Source organism: Hypanus sabinus, chromosome 12 (assembly GCF_030144855.1).
Source record: "Hypanus sabinus isolate sHypSab1 chromosome 12, sHypSab1.hap1, whole genome shotgun sequence".
NCBI lineage: Eukaryota > Metazoa > Chordata > Chondrichthyes > Myliobatiformes > Dasyatidae > Hypanus > Hypanus sabinus.
Window position 1 is genome coordinate 100,682,030 of NC_082717.1, and position 15,488 is coordinate 100,697,517.

General features: G+C 50.6%; 1 protein-coding gene and 1 long non-coding RNA gene across 2 annotated transcripts in view; one reads left to right on the top strand and one right to left on the bottom strand.

The window, feature by feature from the left end:
• The window catches only part of LOC132403189 (uncharacterized), a 99,392-nt gene extending 88,471 nt beyond the window's left edge, over positions 1 to 10,921 (bottom strand). The window contains exons 1-2 of the long non-coding RNA XR_009515204.1: positions 10,828 to 10,921; positions 10,415 to 10,610 (exon numbers count right to left, since the gene is read on the bottom strand). This is a non-coding gene — a long non-coding RNA (uncharacterized LOC132403189). The remainder of the gene's footprint in view (positions 1 to 10,414; positions 10,611 to 10,827) is intronic.
• A 318-nt stretch (positions 10,922 to 11,239) lies between these two features.
• acat2 (acetyl-CoA acetyltransferase 2) overlaps positions 11,240 to 15,488 on the top strand; it is a 70,517-nt gene continuing 66,268 nt past the window's right edge. Inside the window, exon 1 of the mRNA XM_059986547.1 lies at positions 11,240 to 11,434. Within this exon, the coding sequence (XP_059842530.1) occupies positions 11,383 to 11,434 (52 nt within the window). The 5' untranslated portion in view covers positions 11,240 to 11,382. The remainder of the gene's footprint in view (positions 11,435 to 15,488) is intronic.

Genomic DNA, 15,488 nt, shown 5'->3' on the forward strand with positions numbered 1-15,488 from the left:
CTCCCACCATGACCAATGTAACACACCCCTCCCCCTCCACTGGCCCTACCTCCCACCACGACCAATGTAACACACCCCTCCCCCTCCACTGGCCCTACCTCCCACCACGACCAATATAACACACCCCTCCCCCTCCACTGGCACTACCTCCCACCATGATCGAAGTAACACATCCCTCCCCCTCCACTGGCCCTACCCCTCACCATGACCAAAGTAACACACCCCTCCCCCTCCACTGGCCCTACCTCCCACCATGACCAATGTAACACACCCCTCCCCCTCCACTGGCCCTACCTCCCACCATGACCAATGTAACACACCCCTCCCCCTCCACTGGCACTACCTCCCACCATGATCGAAGTAACACATCCCTCCCCCTCCACTGGCCCTACCTCCCACCATGACCAAAGTAACACACCCCTCCCCCTCCACTGGCCCTACCTCCCACCATGACCAAAGTAACACACCCCTCCCCCTCCACTGGCCCTACCTCCCACCATGACCAAAGTAACACACCCCTCCCCCTCCACTGGCCCTAACTCCCACAACGACCAAAGTAACACACCCCTCCCCCTCCCTCGCCCTACCTCCCACCACGACCAAAGTAACACACCCCTCCCCCTCCACTGGCCCTACCTCCCACCACGACCAATGTAACACACCCCTCCCCCCTCCACTGGCCCTACCTCCCACCATGACCAAAGTAACACACACCCCTCCCCCTCCACTGGCCCTACCTCCCACCATGACCAAAGTAACCACCCCTCCCCCTCAGCTGGCCCTACCTCCCACCATGACCAATGTAACACACCCCTCACCCTCCACTGGCCCTACCTCCCACCATGACCAAAGTAACACACCCCCTCCCCCCTCCACTGGCCCTACCTCCCACCATGACCAAAATAACACACCCCTCCCCCTCCACTGGCCCTACCTGCCACCATGACCAATGTAACACACCCCTCCCCCTCCACTGGCCCTACCTCCCACCATGACCAAAGTAACACACCCCTCCCCCTCCAGTGGCCCTACCTCCCACCATGACCAATGTAACACACCCCTCCCCCTCCACTGGCCCTACCTCCCACCATGACCAAAGTAACACACCCCTCCCCCTCCACTGGCCCTACCTCCCCACCATGACCGAAGTAACACATCCCTCCCTCTCCACTGGCCCTGCCTCCCACCAAGACCAATGTAACACACCCCTCCCCCTCCACTGGCCCTACCTCACACCAAAACCAAAGTAACACCCCCTCCCCCTCCACTGGCCCTACCTCCCACGGACCAACCTTACACACCCCCTCCCCCTCCACTGGCCCTACCTCCCACGATGACCAACTTAACACACCCCTCCCCCTCCACTGGCCCTACCTCCCACCACGACCAATGTAACACACCCCTCCCCCTCCACTGGCCCTACCTCCTACCATGACCAAAGTAACACATCCCTCCCCCTCCACTGGCCTACCTCCCACCATGACCAAAGTAACACACCCCTCCCCCTCCACTCGCCCTATCTCCGACCATGACCAATGTAACACACCCCTCCCCCACCACTGGCCCTACCTCCCACCACGACCAACGTAACACACCCCACCCACTCCACTGGCCCTAACCTCCCAGCATGACCAAAGTAACACACCCCTCCCCCTCCACTCGCCCTACTCCCACCACGACCAAAGTAACACACCCCTCCCCCTCCACTGGCCCTACCTCCCACCATGACCAATGTAACACAACCCTCCACCTCCACTGGCGCTACTCCCACCATGACCAACAACACACCCCTCCCCCTCCATTTGCCCTACCTCCCACCATGACCAAAGTAACACACCCCTCCCTCTCCACTGGCCCTACCTCCCACCATGACCAATGTAACAAACCCCTCCCACTCAACTGGCCCTACCTCCCACCATGACCAAAGTAACACAGCCCACCCCCTCCACTGGCCCTACCTCCCACCATGACCAAAGTAACACAGCCCACCCCCTCCACTGGCCCTACCTCCCACCATGACCAAAGTAACACAGCCCACCCCCTCCACTGGCCCTACCTCCCACCAAAGTAACACAGCCCACCCCCTCCACTGGCCCTACCTCCCACCATGACCAATGTAACACACCCCTCCCCCTCCACTGGCCCTACCTCCCACCACGACCAATGTAACACACCCCTCCCCCTCCACTGGCCCTACCTCCCACCACGACCAATATAACACACCCCTCCCCCTCCACTGGCACTACCTCCCACCATGATCGAAGTAACACATCCCTCCCCCTTCACTGGCCCTACCCCTCACCATGACCAAAGTAACACACCCCTCCCCCTCCACTGGCCCTACCTCCCACCATGACCAATGTAACACACCCCTCCCCCTCCACTGGCCCTACCTCCCACCATGACCAATGTAACACACCCCTCCCCCTCCACTGGCACTACCTCCCACCATGATCGAAGTAACACATCCCTCCCCCTCCACTGGCCCTACCTCCCACCAGGACCAAAGTAACACACCCCTCCCCCTCCACTGGCCCTACCTCCCACCACGACCAAAGTAACACACCCCTTCCCCTCCACTGGCCCTACCTCCCACCACGACCAAAGTAACACAGCCCTCCCCCTCCACTGGCCCTACCTCCCACCAGGACCAAAGTAACACACCCCTCCCCCTCCACTGGCCCTACCTCCCACCACGACCAAAGTAACACACCCCTCCCCCTCCACTGGCCCTACCTCCCACCACGACCAAAGTAACACACCCCTCCCCCTCCACTGGCCCTACCTCCCACCACGACCAATGTAACACACCCCTCCCCCTCCACTGGCCCTACCTCCCACCACGACCAATATAACACACCCCTCCCCCTCCACTGGCCCTACCCCTCACCATGACCAAAGTAACACACCCCTCCCCCTCCACTGGCCCTACCTCCCACCATGACCAATGTAACACACCCCTCCCCCTCCACTGGCCCTACCTCCCACCATGACCAATGTAACACACCCCTCCCCCTCCACTGGCACTACCTCCCACCATGATCGAAGTAACACATCCCTCCCCCTCCACTGGCCCTACCTCCCACCATGACCAAAGTAACACACCCCTCCCCCTCCACTGGCCCTACCTCCCACCATGACCAATGTAACACACCCCTCCCCCTCCACTGGCCCTACCTCCCACCATGACCAAAGTAACACACCCCTCCCCCTCCACTGGCCCTACCTCCCACCATGACCAAAGTAACACACCCCTCCCCCTCCACTGGCCCTACCTCCCACCACGACCAAAGTAACACACCCCTCCCCCTCCACTCGCCCTACCTCCCACCACGACCAAAGTAACACACCCCTCCCCCTCCACTGGCCCTACCTCCCACCACGACCAAAGTAACACACCCCTCCCCCTCCACTGGCCCTACCTCCCACCACGACCAAAGTAACACAGCCCTCCCCCTCCACTGGCCCTACCACCATGACCAAAGTAACACACCCCTCCCCCTCCACTGGCCCTACCTCCCACCACGACCAAAGTAACACACCCCTCCCCCTCCACTGGCCCTACCTCCCACCACGACCAAAGTAACACAGCCCACGCCCTCCACTCGCCCTACCTCCCACCACGACCAAAGTAACACACCCCTCCCCCTCCACTGGCCCTACCTCCCACCACGACCAAAGTAACACAGCCCACGCCCTCCACTCGCCCTACCTCCCACCATGACCAAAGTAACACGTCCCTCACCCTCCACTGGTCCTACCTCCCACCACGACCAATGTAACACACCCCTCCCCCCTCCACTGGCCCTACCTCCCACCATGACCAAAGTAACACGTCCCTCACCCTCCACTGGTCCTACCTCCCACCACGACCAATGTAACACACCCCTCCCCCTCCACTGGCCCTACCTCCCACCACGACCAATGTAACACACCCCTCCCCCTCCACTGGCCCTACCTCCCACCATGACCAATGTAACACACCCCTCCCCCCTCCACTGGCCCTACCTCCCACCATGACCAAAGTAACACACCCCTCCCCCTCCACTGGACCTACCTCCCACCAGGACCAAATTAACACACCCCTCCCCCCTCCACTGGCCCTACCTCCCACCAGGACCAAATTAACACACCCCTCACCCTCCACTGGCCCTACCTCCCACCAGGACCAAAGTAACACACCCTTCACCCTCCACTGGCCCGACCTCCCACCAGGAACAAATTAACACACCCCTCCCCCTCCACTGGCTCTACCTCCCACCATGACCAATGTAACACACCCCTCCCCTCCACTGGCCCTACCTCCCACCATGACCAATGTAACACACCCCTCCCCCTCCACTGGCCCCTACCTCCCACCATGACCAAAGTAACACACCCCTCCCCCTCCACTGGACCTACCTCCCACCAGGACCAAATTAACACACCCCTCCCCCTCCACTGGCTCTACCTCCCACCAGGACCAAATTAACACACCCCTCACCCTCCACTGGCCCTACCTCCCACCAGGACCAAAGTAACACACCCCCTCCCCCTCCACTGGACCTACCTCCCACCAGGACCAAATTAACACACCCCTCCCCCTCCACTGCTCTACCTCCCACCAGGACCAAATTAACACACCCCTCACCCTCCACTTGGCCCTACCCTCCCACCAGGACCAAAGTAACACACCCTTCACCCTCCACTGGCCCGACCTCCCACCAGGAACAAATTAACACACCCCTCCCCCCTCCACTGGCCCTACCTCCCACCAGGACCATTCCTTCTGTTTGACAGATGACCCAAGAACTTGGGAGCCTAGACGCCCAGTCCTCAAGGCTAACTTCTTCCTCGCTGCTGTCTGACTCAGAGTGAGAGAGTGCCACAGCAGTGTAGCTGTTAGTGCATTCTGGAGTCTGGTGTTCAATTTCGCATTCCGTAAAGAGTTTGCATGTTCTCCCCGTGAACTTGCGTGGAGTTCCTGCAGGTAATCTGGTTTCCTCCCACAGTCAATGTACTGATCATAGGTTAATTAGTCATTGTAAATGTCCTGTGATTAGGCTCATGTTAAAAAGGTGGGTTGCTTGGCAGGAAGGTTCATTGGACAGAAGGGCCTCAAAATTTTAAAAATCAAATAATAGAGCATGGAAGCAGGCCATTTGGCCCAACTTAACCATGCCAACGCTGGTGCTAGCACCATTTGCTTGCAATTGGTCCATATGCCTCCAAACCCCTCGTAACCCTTTTAAATGGTTGTTATTGTGCCTTCCTCAATCACTTCCTCTGGCACCTCAGATCTGTGTTAGAACTTCTACTTCTCAGATTAAACCTATGTCCTTCAGTTTTGGTTCCCCTTCTATGCTCTGTCTATACACAGCTATATGGTCAACTCTCAGTGTTCTGATTGATACAGTGTTCTGACTTCTGATTGATGAAGGATTTCTTCAACCTGTCTAGCTGTGATTAGTGCATTGCTCGTCCACGGCAGCATCATGGGTAGAAAGCATCGTGAAAAAATGTGCTTCAGCACTCTGGCCTTCATCGAATAGGGCACTGAATATGGAGGTTGGGACATTATGTTGCTGCTGTATGTCAATCATTGGTAAGGCCACACTTGGAGTACAGTGTAGAGTTTTGGTCACCTTATTATGAGAAAGGTCTGGGAAGGGTGCCGACAGGGAGACGTTCATAGGCTAGATCTTTATGCTTTGGAGTTCAGGAGAATGAGCGTGTTTCCAAAATATAGATCAAGAGGTTTATAAAGTCACGGGGGGGGGGGGGCGTAGATAAGATGGATGGTGCCAGTCATTTCCCCAGGGTAGGGTAATCCAAAACTAGGGGGTATAGATTTAGGGTGAGAGGGGAAAGATTCAAAAGGTGACTTTTTCACACAGAGAACGGTAAGTACATGGAACAAACTGCCAGAGGAAGTGATTGAGGCTGGTACAATAGTATCACTTCAGACCCACTTGGTATGCGGAGTGGTGGGGGTTCAGAAGGATTTGGGCTAATGGGGAGTAGCTGGTAGGGCACTCTTGTCAGTCTAAAAATGTTAGGCCTACGAGGCCATGTCAGTGCTATTTTGCTCCATTTAAAGCCTTTGGCTGAATTTGGAGGTATTAGACAGGATCTTACAGAGGTTGACTGGTTGGGACTGTCTAGTGATTGGTTAGTGTGAGCCTTTTAAAAATGTGATATCAAGAGTACTGGGGCAGTATGGGTTGAATATTGGCACATTACTCGGAGGTACCGTGTGGAAATGGCCCGTCCTGTCTACAAGCTGCACCACCCAGCCATCCAGCTACTCAACACCAGCCTAATCACAGGACAATTTACAATGACCAATTGACCGACCAACCGGTACGTCCTTGGACTGTGGGAGGACACTGGAAACATACACAGTCACGGGGAGAACATACAAACTCCTTACAGAGGGTGCCAGAATTGAACTCTGAACTCCGATGCCCCGAGCTGTAATGGCATCACACTGACTGCTACGCTACTGTGGTGCCAGTTCCACTCAAACTATAGCTGCTCCAGAATGGCCTATCACCACTTTCACATCTCCTTCCTGGTGGTGCTCTCACATTCCTGGGATCAGATCTCTACCTTTAGGAATGATCCCGGAGGACTGGAAAATTACAAATGTCACTCCACTCTTTAAGAAGGGAGGAACACAAAAGAGAGGAAATGATGGGCCAGTTAACCTGACCTCAGTGGTTGGAAAGTGTTGGAGTCCATTAATAAGTACGAGGTTTCAGGGTATTTGGAGACTAATGATAAAAGTCAAAGTCAGCATGGCTTCTGTCAAGGGAAATCTTGCCTGTTGGGATTATTTGAGGAAGTAACAAGCAGAGTGGACAAAGGAGAGGCAGTGGATGTCATTTATGTGGATTTTCAGAAGGCATTCGATTATAGTGCTTCACATGAGGCTGATTAACAATATAAAATCCTATGGTGTTACAGGAAAGATACTGACATAGATGGCAGAATTGCTGACAGACAGGAGGCAGCAAGTGGGAATAAAAGGGGCCTTGTCTGTTTGGCTGCCGGTGACTAGTGATGTTCCTCAGGGGTCAGTATTGGGACCTCTACTTTTCACATTGTTTGTCAATGATTTGGATAATGGAATTCATGGCTTTGTGGCAAATTTTGCGGAAGATACGCAGATAGGTGAAGGATTAGGTAGGTTAGGGTGAGGAAGCAATGGGATTGCAGCAGGACTTAGACAAATTGGAAGAATGGGCAAAAAAGTGGCAGATGGAATACAGTGTTGGGAAATGTATGACAATGCATTTTCGTAGAAGGAACAATAGTGCAGACTATTATCTAAATGGAGAGAAGGTTCAAACATCAAAGGTGCAGAGGGACTTAGGAGTCCTCGTGCAAGGTTAATTTACAGGTTGAGTCTGTGGTAGTCAAATTTAGTGTTGGCATTTATTTCAAGGGCAATAGAATATAAAATCAAGGAGATAATGCTGAGCCTTTATAAGGCACTAGTCAGGCTGCACTTGCAGTATTGTCAACAGTTTTTGCATCTCGTATCTCAAAAAGGATGTGTTGTCATTGGAGAAAGTCCAGTAGAGGTTCATGAGGATGAAGGGGTTAACATGTGAGGAGCATTTGGCAGCTCTGGGCCTGTACTCACTGGAATTTAAAAGAATGCTTGGGGATCTCATTGAAATCTACCAAATTTTGAAAGGACTAGACGAGGTAGATGTGGGAAAGATGTTTCCTGTGGTGAGGGTATCCAGAACTAGAGGGCACAACCTTAAAACTGAGGAGTGACCTTTTAGAAGAGAAAAGGAGGAATTTTTTAGCCAAAGAGTAGCGAATCTGTAGAATGCTCTGTCACAGACTGTGGTGGAGGCCAAGTCCATGGGTATATTTAAAGTGGAAGTTGATAGATTCCTGATTGGTTGGGGCATCAAGAGATTTGGTGGGAGGGCAGGTATATGGGATCAGCCATGATGAAATGGCGGAGCAGACTCAATGGGCTGAACAGCCTAACTCTGCTTCTACGTCTTATGGTCTTCACATTTCCTTTTGCAAAAGCTCAGTCTCTGCACCATTCTACTGTACATTGCACTCAATGCTGTCTTTCTTATTATCAAGTATACAGTTTACTTGATAAGCTTCACACGAACAAAGATTTTCACTGTACCTTGGTGTATATAGCAATTAACTAATATTACTAATATTTGTATCAGTAATATCTCTTTTATTTGAAGTGAAAGAGCATAAGACACAAGGAGAAAACAGGTGAGCAATAATCTTAAAATAACACATCGTAATAAAGTTTGGATCAATTTGTTAAACTAAGAGTGGAAAACATAGAAATGATGTTCGTGGAGGTCTGTGAAGAGTATGAATTTCAGGTTGTATCCTGTATTCATTCCCTGATATTAAATAAACCTTTGAACCAAATATTACTTGTGATAGTGGGTGTTTCATACACAGGAATTATTAGAGTAATGGGGTTGACATGGGAGATGATAACTTCTTGTAGACTGGACAAATTGTATTTGCTGTAATAAGGAGAAAGGTGAATTCGTGGAATGTTTATGAGAGATATTTTATTGAATTCACCTTCCATTATTGAACATAAAACATTCAACATTACAGCACAGAAACAGGTCCCTGCACTACAATGTTATGCCAAACTAATAAATAAAAGAGCAGCATAATAGCATAATGCTATGACAGTGCCAGTGACCCGGGTTCATTTCTGTCACTGTCTGTAAGGAGTTTGTACATTCTCCTCATGACCATGTGGGACGCTTCAGCTTCCAAAAACATATGTGTTAGCAGACTAATTGGTCACACGGGTATGATTGAGCGGTGCAGGCTCTCTGGGCCGGAAGGGCCTATTACTGTGGTGTATTTCTAAATAATGTAAACTCGTCCCTCTGCCTACACTAAGTGAACCAACAACCTCAAGGACAGCTTCTATCCCGCTGTAAGAAGTCTACTGAACAATCTCTAGTACTGTATTACATACTTGGACCCTAGGAAAAAAAATACTATTTTTCTACTCTATCTATACCTGTATCATGTCTCTCCTCGGCCTCTGCCACTCCAGAGAAAACAACTTGAGTATCTTTGTTCTGGGCAACATCATGGTAAACCTCTCCTGCACCCTTTCCAAAGCCCCCACATCTTTCCTTCAGTGGGGCAAAACCAGAACTGAATGCAATTTTCCAGATACGCCATAAGCAGTTTCATAAAGCAGCAACACAACTCTGGAAATCAATTCCTTGACTAATAAAGGCAAACATGCCCTATATTTTCTTCAAGTCCCATCAGAGTGCTATGGATGACCCTAGGATCCCTCTGTACATCAACACCGTTAAAGATCCTCTCATTAACTGTGTACTGTCTCTTTACATTTGAGATCCCAAAGAGCAAATCCTCTCACTTGTCAGATCAACCTCCGACAGTCATTTATTTGACCATATTTGCTAATGATCTATATCCCACAGTATTCTTAGGCAATCTTCCACGATATCCACAACACTAACCTTTGTGTCATCTGTGAACCAATCCGTCATGGGTAGATCCCTCCCCACTAATGAGCACATCTACGTGAAAACCTGTCGTAGGAAAGCAGCATCCTTCATCAGGGACTCCCACCACCCAGGACACGCTCTTTCTCGCTGCTGCCATCAGGAAGAAGTTACAGGAGCTTCAGGATTCAGGACCAGTTATTACCCCTCAACCATCAGGCTCTTGAACCAAAGAGGAGAACTTCACTTGTACCATCAGTAAAATGTTCCCACAACCAATGGACTCACTTTCAAGGACTCTTCATCTCATGTTATCAATATCAGCTTATTTATTTATTGATTGTTATTATTTCTCCTTTTTGTATTTGCACAGTTTGTTGTCTTCTGCACTCTGTTTGAACACCCAAGCTGGGCAGTCTATTATTGATTCTGTTATTATTATTCTATAGACTTATTGAATATGCCCACAAGAAAATGAATCCCAGGATTGTATATGGTGACAAATATGTACTTGGATAACAAATTTACCTTGAAATACTGTTTTCTATGGGCAAGCCAATTCCAAATGCAGACAGTCAAACCACCATGGATCCTATGCCTGTGTTTCATTGTATTTGTGATACGTAATAAACTTCATTCGAATTTGGGCAGAGCTGATGGCGATTTGGAGAGAAGTAAAACAGAATCAGTGTAAATGGGCACCGGTTGGTTGGTGCAGACTCTGAGCTGAAGAGTCTGTACTGTGTCATATGGGTCTGTAACACAGAGATCCCACTCTGCAAAAAACTCATTTCAGGGAGGTAGCACCCCCGCCTCCCGCAACCTCAATATCCCCCCCCCCCCCCCCCCCCGCAGTCAACCTCCAAGGGTGTATCCAATATTTTGTTCAGTGATTTTGTCTGATCTGTGTGGTGAACTACATATACCTGTCTGGACACGCCCCTCTGCTGACTGCTCCTGTGGCTCCTCCCACAGACCCCGGTATAAAGGCGATTGGAGGCACTGCTCCTCCCTCAGTCTCCAGGATCTCAGTCTACAGATCTCCAGTGTGGTGGTCTCTTGCAGCTAATAAAAACCTATTGTTCGCCTCCCGTCTCCGAGAGTTATTGATGGTGCATCAATCTGTAAACCAAGATGGGTATATGCAGAAAATGTGACATTAAAATATATACTTATATTATCACAGAGTCTTTTTTTATTGTATTACAACCTTAAGCAAGTCTACAGGGAGTTTGGCCTCATCACGTAGGACATCAATAGAGTAGCTCCTGAGCAGCGAGCCAGCTAGTTTCAATAACGTTAGCTGTGCTAATGAACGAATGACACCTGTTTAACTCACCTCAACATTTAACCCACCACGGGCAATAGAAAAGTCACTGCTGCAAACGGTGCAGCGAGCAACTCCGTCATTATTTTTGAGGTCGACTGTGAAGCCCGCCCACAGAGAAAACTGATGGGTCCACGTAGACCAATCAGGATTGTCCCTCTCCCTCTCAAAAACAAGATTTCCGGGATACTGTGTATAATTTGCGGGCGTCAGGGAGCCGCGCACAGTATGCGGGAGAGGAGAGGTGCGGTGCCCGGCCACACCACTGCATGGTCCTGCGCAAGTAGCCATTGCATTGAAGATGAAGTTCACTATATCGTGTGCAACAGGAGTAGTCGCTGGAATTTAATGGTTTCGATCTACCTGTAGTAACCCTTTTCCCCTCCTCTTGTCTGTGCAACTCAGCATTTTAAACCATGCGCCCACGTTGCTTGCCGGGCCGGTCGCCGGAGGGCGAGTGACTCTCTGACGGACAGCTGGGGAGGCGGGGCCGCGGTCGGCACCCCGGGGTGGGGGTGGGGGTGGGGGTGGGGCCAGCGCCAACGCCGCCCACTCCGCTTCAGCACCATGGAGGAACAGGACGCTGCGGTGATCGTTTCGGCCGTGCGCAGTCCCATCGGTGAGTAGGCCCGCCGTCAGCGGGCCGCGGAGGCCGCGGCTCCCCGGGCCGGGCCGGGCCGGGCCGCTCCCCGACCGGCGCTTTAACCGACTCGCTTGGGCCTACCGTCGCTGCCCGACTGAGCCAATCAGACGCTGCGGCGTGACTCGGGTGTTGGCAGGCCGCGCACTGATTGGCTGTTCCCGATGGGAAGTTTGGGAGTGGAGCACGGTGATTGGCGGAGAACTGAAGCTGGGTGTAGGGTTATGTTGCGGGAGCCGTCCGGGGTCCGGGGTCGAGGGGCGGGCAGGCAGTAAAGGTTCTCCATAGAGACGGGTGCTTTGTCCTGGATACAACATAGAAACTAAGAGCAGGGTTTGTCCACTGCCACCATCCCATATTATCCTGCCAGGTTATCTACGCTTTAATTTTTGAAGTACAGCATGTTAACAGGCCATTCTGGCCCAGTTACATCCATGTGACATTTCCCTACTAACCCGTTGGTCTTCAGAATGTGGCTGGAAACTGGAGCACCCACAGGGAGAATGTACAGACTGCAGCGGGAAGGGAACACGGTTACAGGCGCTAACGCTGAGCTACCGTGCCGCTCCAAATTCAGCCTCTTGTTCCTTCGAATTTAATGACAGGGTTTCTATTAGCCTCTGTGATAGAGAATTCCACAAGCTCACCATTCTCCAAATGAAGAAATTGCTTCTTTCTGACCTACATTTCTATATCCCTTTATAGTAAACAATAAATTCAACGGATAGACAAGGAAATCTGTAAATGTTGGAAATCCAAACAACGCACACACGAAATGTTGGAGGAACTCAGCAAGTCAGGTAGCTTCTGTGAAAGAGAGTGAGCAGTTGACGTTTTGGGCCAAGCCCCTTCGTCAGGACTAGAGGAAAAATATGAAAAGTTAGAGCAAGAAGGTGGGGGAGGGGAGGAGGAAGTGCAAGGTGGTAGGTGAGAGGTGAAATTGGGAGGAGGGGAGTGTGAGGTACAGTAAAGAGCTGGGAAGTTGATTGGTGAAAGAAAGGGTTGGAGAAGGGGGAATCTGATAGGAGAAGAGCAGAAGGGAAGGGGGAGGAGCAGCAGAGGGAGGTGATGGACAAATAAAGAGATAAGGTGAGAGGAGGGAATGGGGAAGAGGGGGGCAATTACTAGAAGTTCAAGAAGTCGATGTTCATGCCATCAGAATGGAGGGTACCCAGACAGAATATAAGAAGTTGCTTCTGCAGCCTGAGTGTGGTCTCATTGTGGTAGCAGAGGAGGCCATGAGCTGGCATGGTAGAATGGGAAGTAGAATTGAAGTGGGTGGCCATCGAGAGATCTTGTTTTTTCTGGCAGATGGATGCTCGGCGAGGTGGTCTCCCAATCTACACTGGGTCTCACCGAGGCCACACTGGATACATTAGAATGGCCCCAACAGACTCGCAGGCGTTGCAGCACCGATGCAGTCATCAGTGTTGCGTAGGAAAAGTTGGGGAGTGACACCGGTGTAGACTTGGAACATAGACTGTACCGTGTAGCCGACAAGAAGGCAGGCACAGCTGGGAGCCGTGCGAGTGCCCATGGCTGCACCTTTCATTTGAAGGAAGTGGGAGGAACCGAAGGAGAAATTATTGAGAATGAAGACCAGCTTTCCCAGACAGAGGAGAGTGGTGGTGGAGGGGAGCTGGTTGGGTCTGATGTCCAGAAAGAAATGGGGAGCTTTAAGGGGGATGAAGATGTATAGGGACTGGACATCCATGGTGAAAATGAGACGATTGGGGCCAGAGAAGGTGAAGTCATTGAAAAGATCCAGAGTGTGTGAAGTGTCACAGATGTAGATATGATTGGACTGAACCGGGGGGGGGGGGGTATAAAACTGAGTTGAAGTATGATTTCAGTGGGGCAGGAACAAGCAGAAATAATGGGTCTATCTGGACACGCGGGTTTGTAGGAGGTACGGGGTCAGGGAACTATAAGGTTGCTGGCAGTGGTTGCGAGATCCCCAGAGTTCATACAATCAGAGATGGTGTGGGAGACAATGGCCTGATGCCCCTTAGTGGGGTCCTGTTTGAGGGGTAAGTGAGAGGAGGCACCTGAGAGTTGTTGCAGCAAGGTGGGGGTCAGTCTAGCAGTCTGCGACAGCGCCCCGCTTTGATGGTGAGGTTAGAATTAGCGTAGAGAGGTGACATCCTCAGCGTGGAATTGTTGTGAATTTCTGAGAGTGTTCGGAACGAGTGAGGTTGGAATTGGGAGACAGGAGTGGTGAAGTCGAGACAGTTGATGCAGAGCAGGGTGTCCAGGAAGAGGAGGAGGATTGAAGATGAGAGAAGAGGATACTGGAAATCTTGAGCGACAGTTAGTAGGTTAATCAGTTGTTGTAAATTGTCCTGTGATTAGGACGGGTTAAATAGTGGGATGTTGGGACAGAAGGGCTTGTTCTGTGCCGTATTTCTTCATAAGCCCAAACTGCTGGAGGAACTCAGCAAGTCAGGCAGAATCTATGGAGGGAAATAAACAGTTGACATTTGGTAGCTTGGGTTGAGGTGTTTGATGTTGCAGTGTTTGCTGAGCTTGGCAATTAGCTTTCAGACTTTTCAACACCAGTCAAGGTGACATCCTCAGTGCGGAATTGGTGTGTAAATTTCTGGGAGTGCTTGTGTTTATGTAGATTTCCATTCATTTGCTCGATTGACGGTCCCCCTTTAGCTGACTTTCGAACTCTGTTGGCTTGCATTTCCTGGGCTTGTAGGGGTTTGTATCGATTTCGATATGATTGTTTGCAGAGTTATTGGAAGAGAACCACACTTCTAAAAATTCTTGTGCCTGCTTCGTGTTTCCCTGCGCCAGAACGTCCGTGGCGTTCCTTTTAAAACGGTGTCCTTCATGTTCCGAGATCCACAGAAGTTTGTGTTCCCATAAAAGGTGTCATTTGGAGAGTGATCCCAGCAGAAAGTAGAGAGCGGAGCTGTTCCCATAAATGAACTGGCAGTACCGAGACATTCTTTCTTGGATTAGGAGATCAAAGCTACACTTCACACAACTACTTCCCGTCAATTTGATTTCCGTATTCAGTAGCAGTACTGATTCTGTTCTCAAATTCTGTCCCCTTTGAAAGGGGTTTTCTGCGTTAACTGCTTCCTGTAAGTGATTGGTGCGGAGTCCATAGTTGCTAATCATCTATGTTAATGATGCAGTGAATTGATAATGTTGTAAACTGGATCAGCAAATTTGCAGACAACACCAATCCTGGGATGTAGTGGTCGGCAAGAAAGGCTATCAAAGCTTATCTGGACCATTTGGGAAAAGGAGCTGAAAATAACAGATGGAATTTAATGCAGACAAGTGTGAGAGATGACACTTTGGGAGGACCAACCAGGGTAGGAAATTACAGTGAGTGGTAGGCACTAAGGAGTGTGGTAGAACAGAGGGATCTGGAAATACAGGTCCATAATTCCTTGAAAATGGCATCACAGGTAGATAGGGTTATAAAGGAGCGTTTGGTGCGATGCCTTTTATATAAGTTTATTGAGAGAAGCAAGGGATGGATTGACTGGGCGTTTTGGATCTTCTCGAGCTACAGACAAGGTCCCGGAGGACTGTCGAGTAGCTAACATTGATACCCTGTTAAGGAAGGGTAATCCTGGAAAGTGTAAATTTGTGAGTCTCACCTCAGAGGTGGGGAAGCAATTGGAGCAGATTCCTAGGAATAGGATTGATAAACAATTGGAAAGCTATGGCCTTCAGGGGTAGTCAGGTCCTGAAACTTGATTGAGTGTTTTGAGGAAGTGGCAAAGCTGATTACATAAGAAACTGGAGCAGGAGTGGGCCATCCGGGCCATTCGGCCCATCGAGCCTGCCCCGCCATTCGATAAGATCATGGCTGACCTGTTCATAAACTCAGCTCCATGTACTTGCCTTTTCCCCATAATCCTTAATTCCCCTACTATGTAAAAACCTATCTAACTGTATCTTAAATATATTTAGTGAAGAAGCCTCAACTGCTTCCCTGGGCAGAGAATTCCACAGATTTTCCACCCTCTGGGAAAAACTGTTTCTCCTCATTTCCATCCTAAATCTT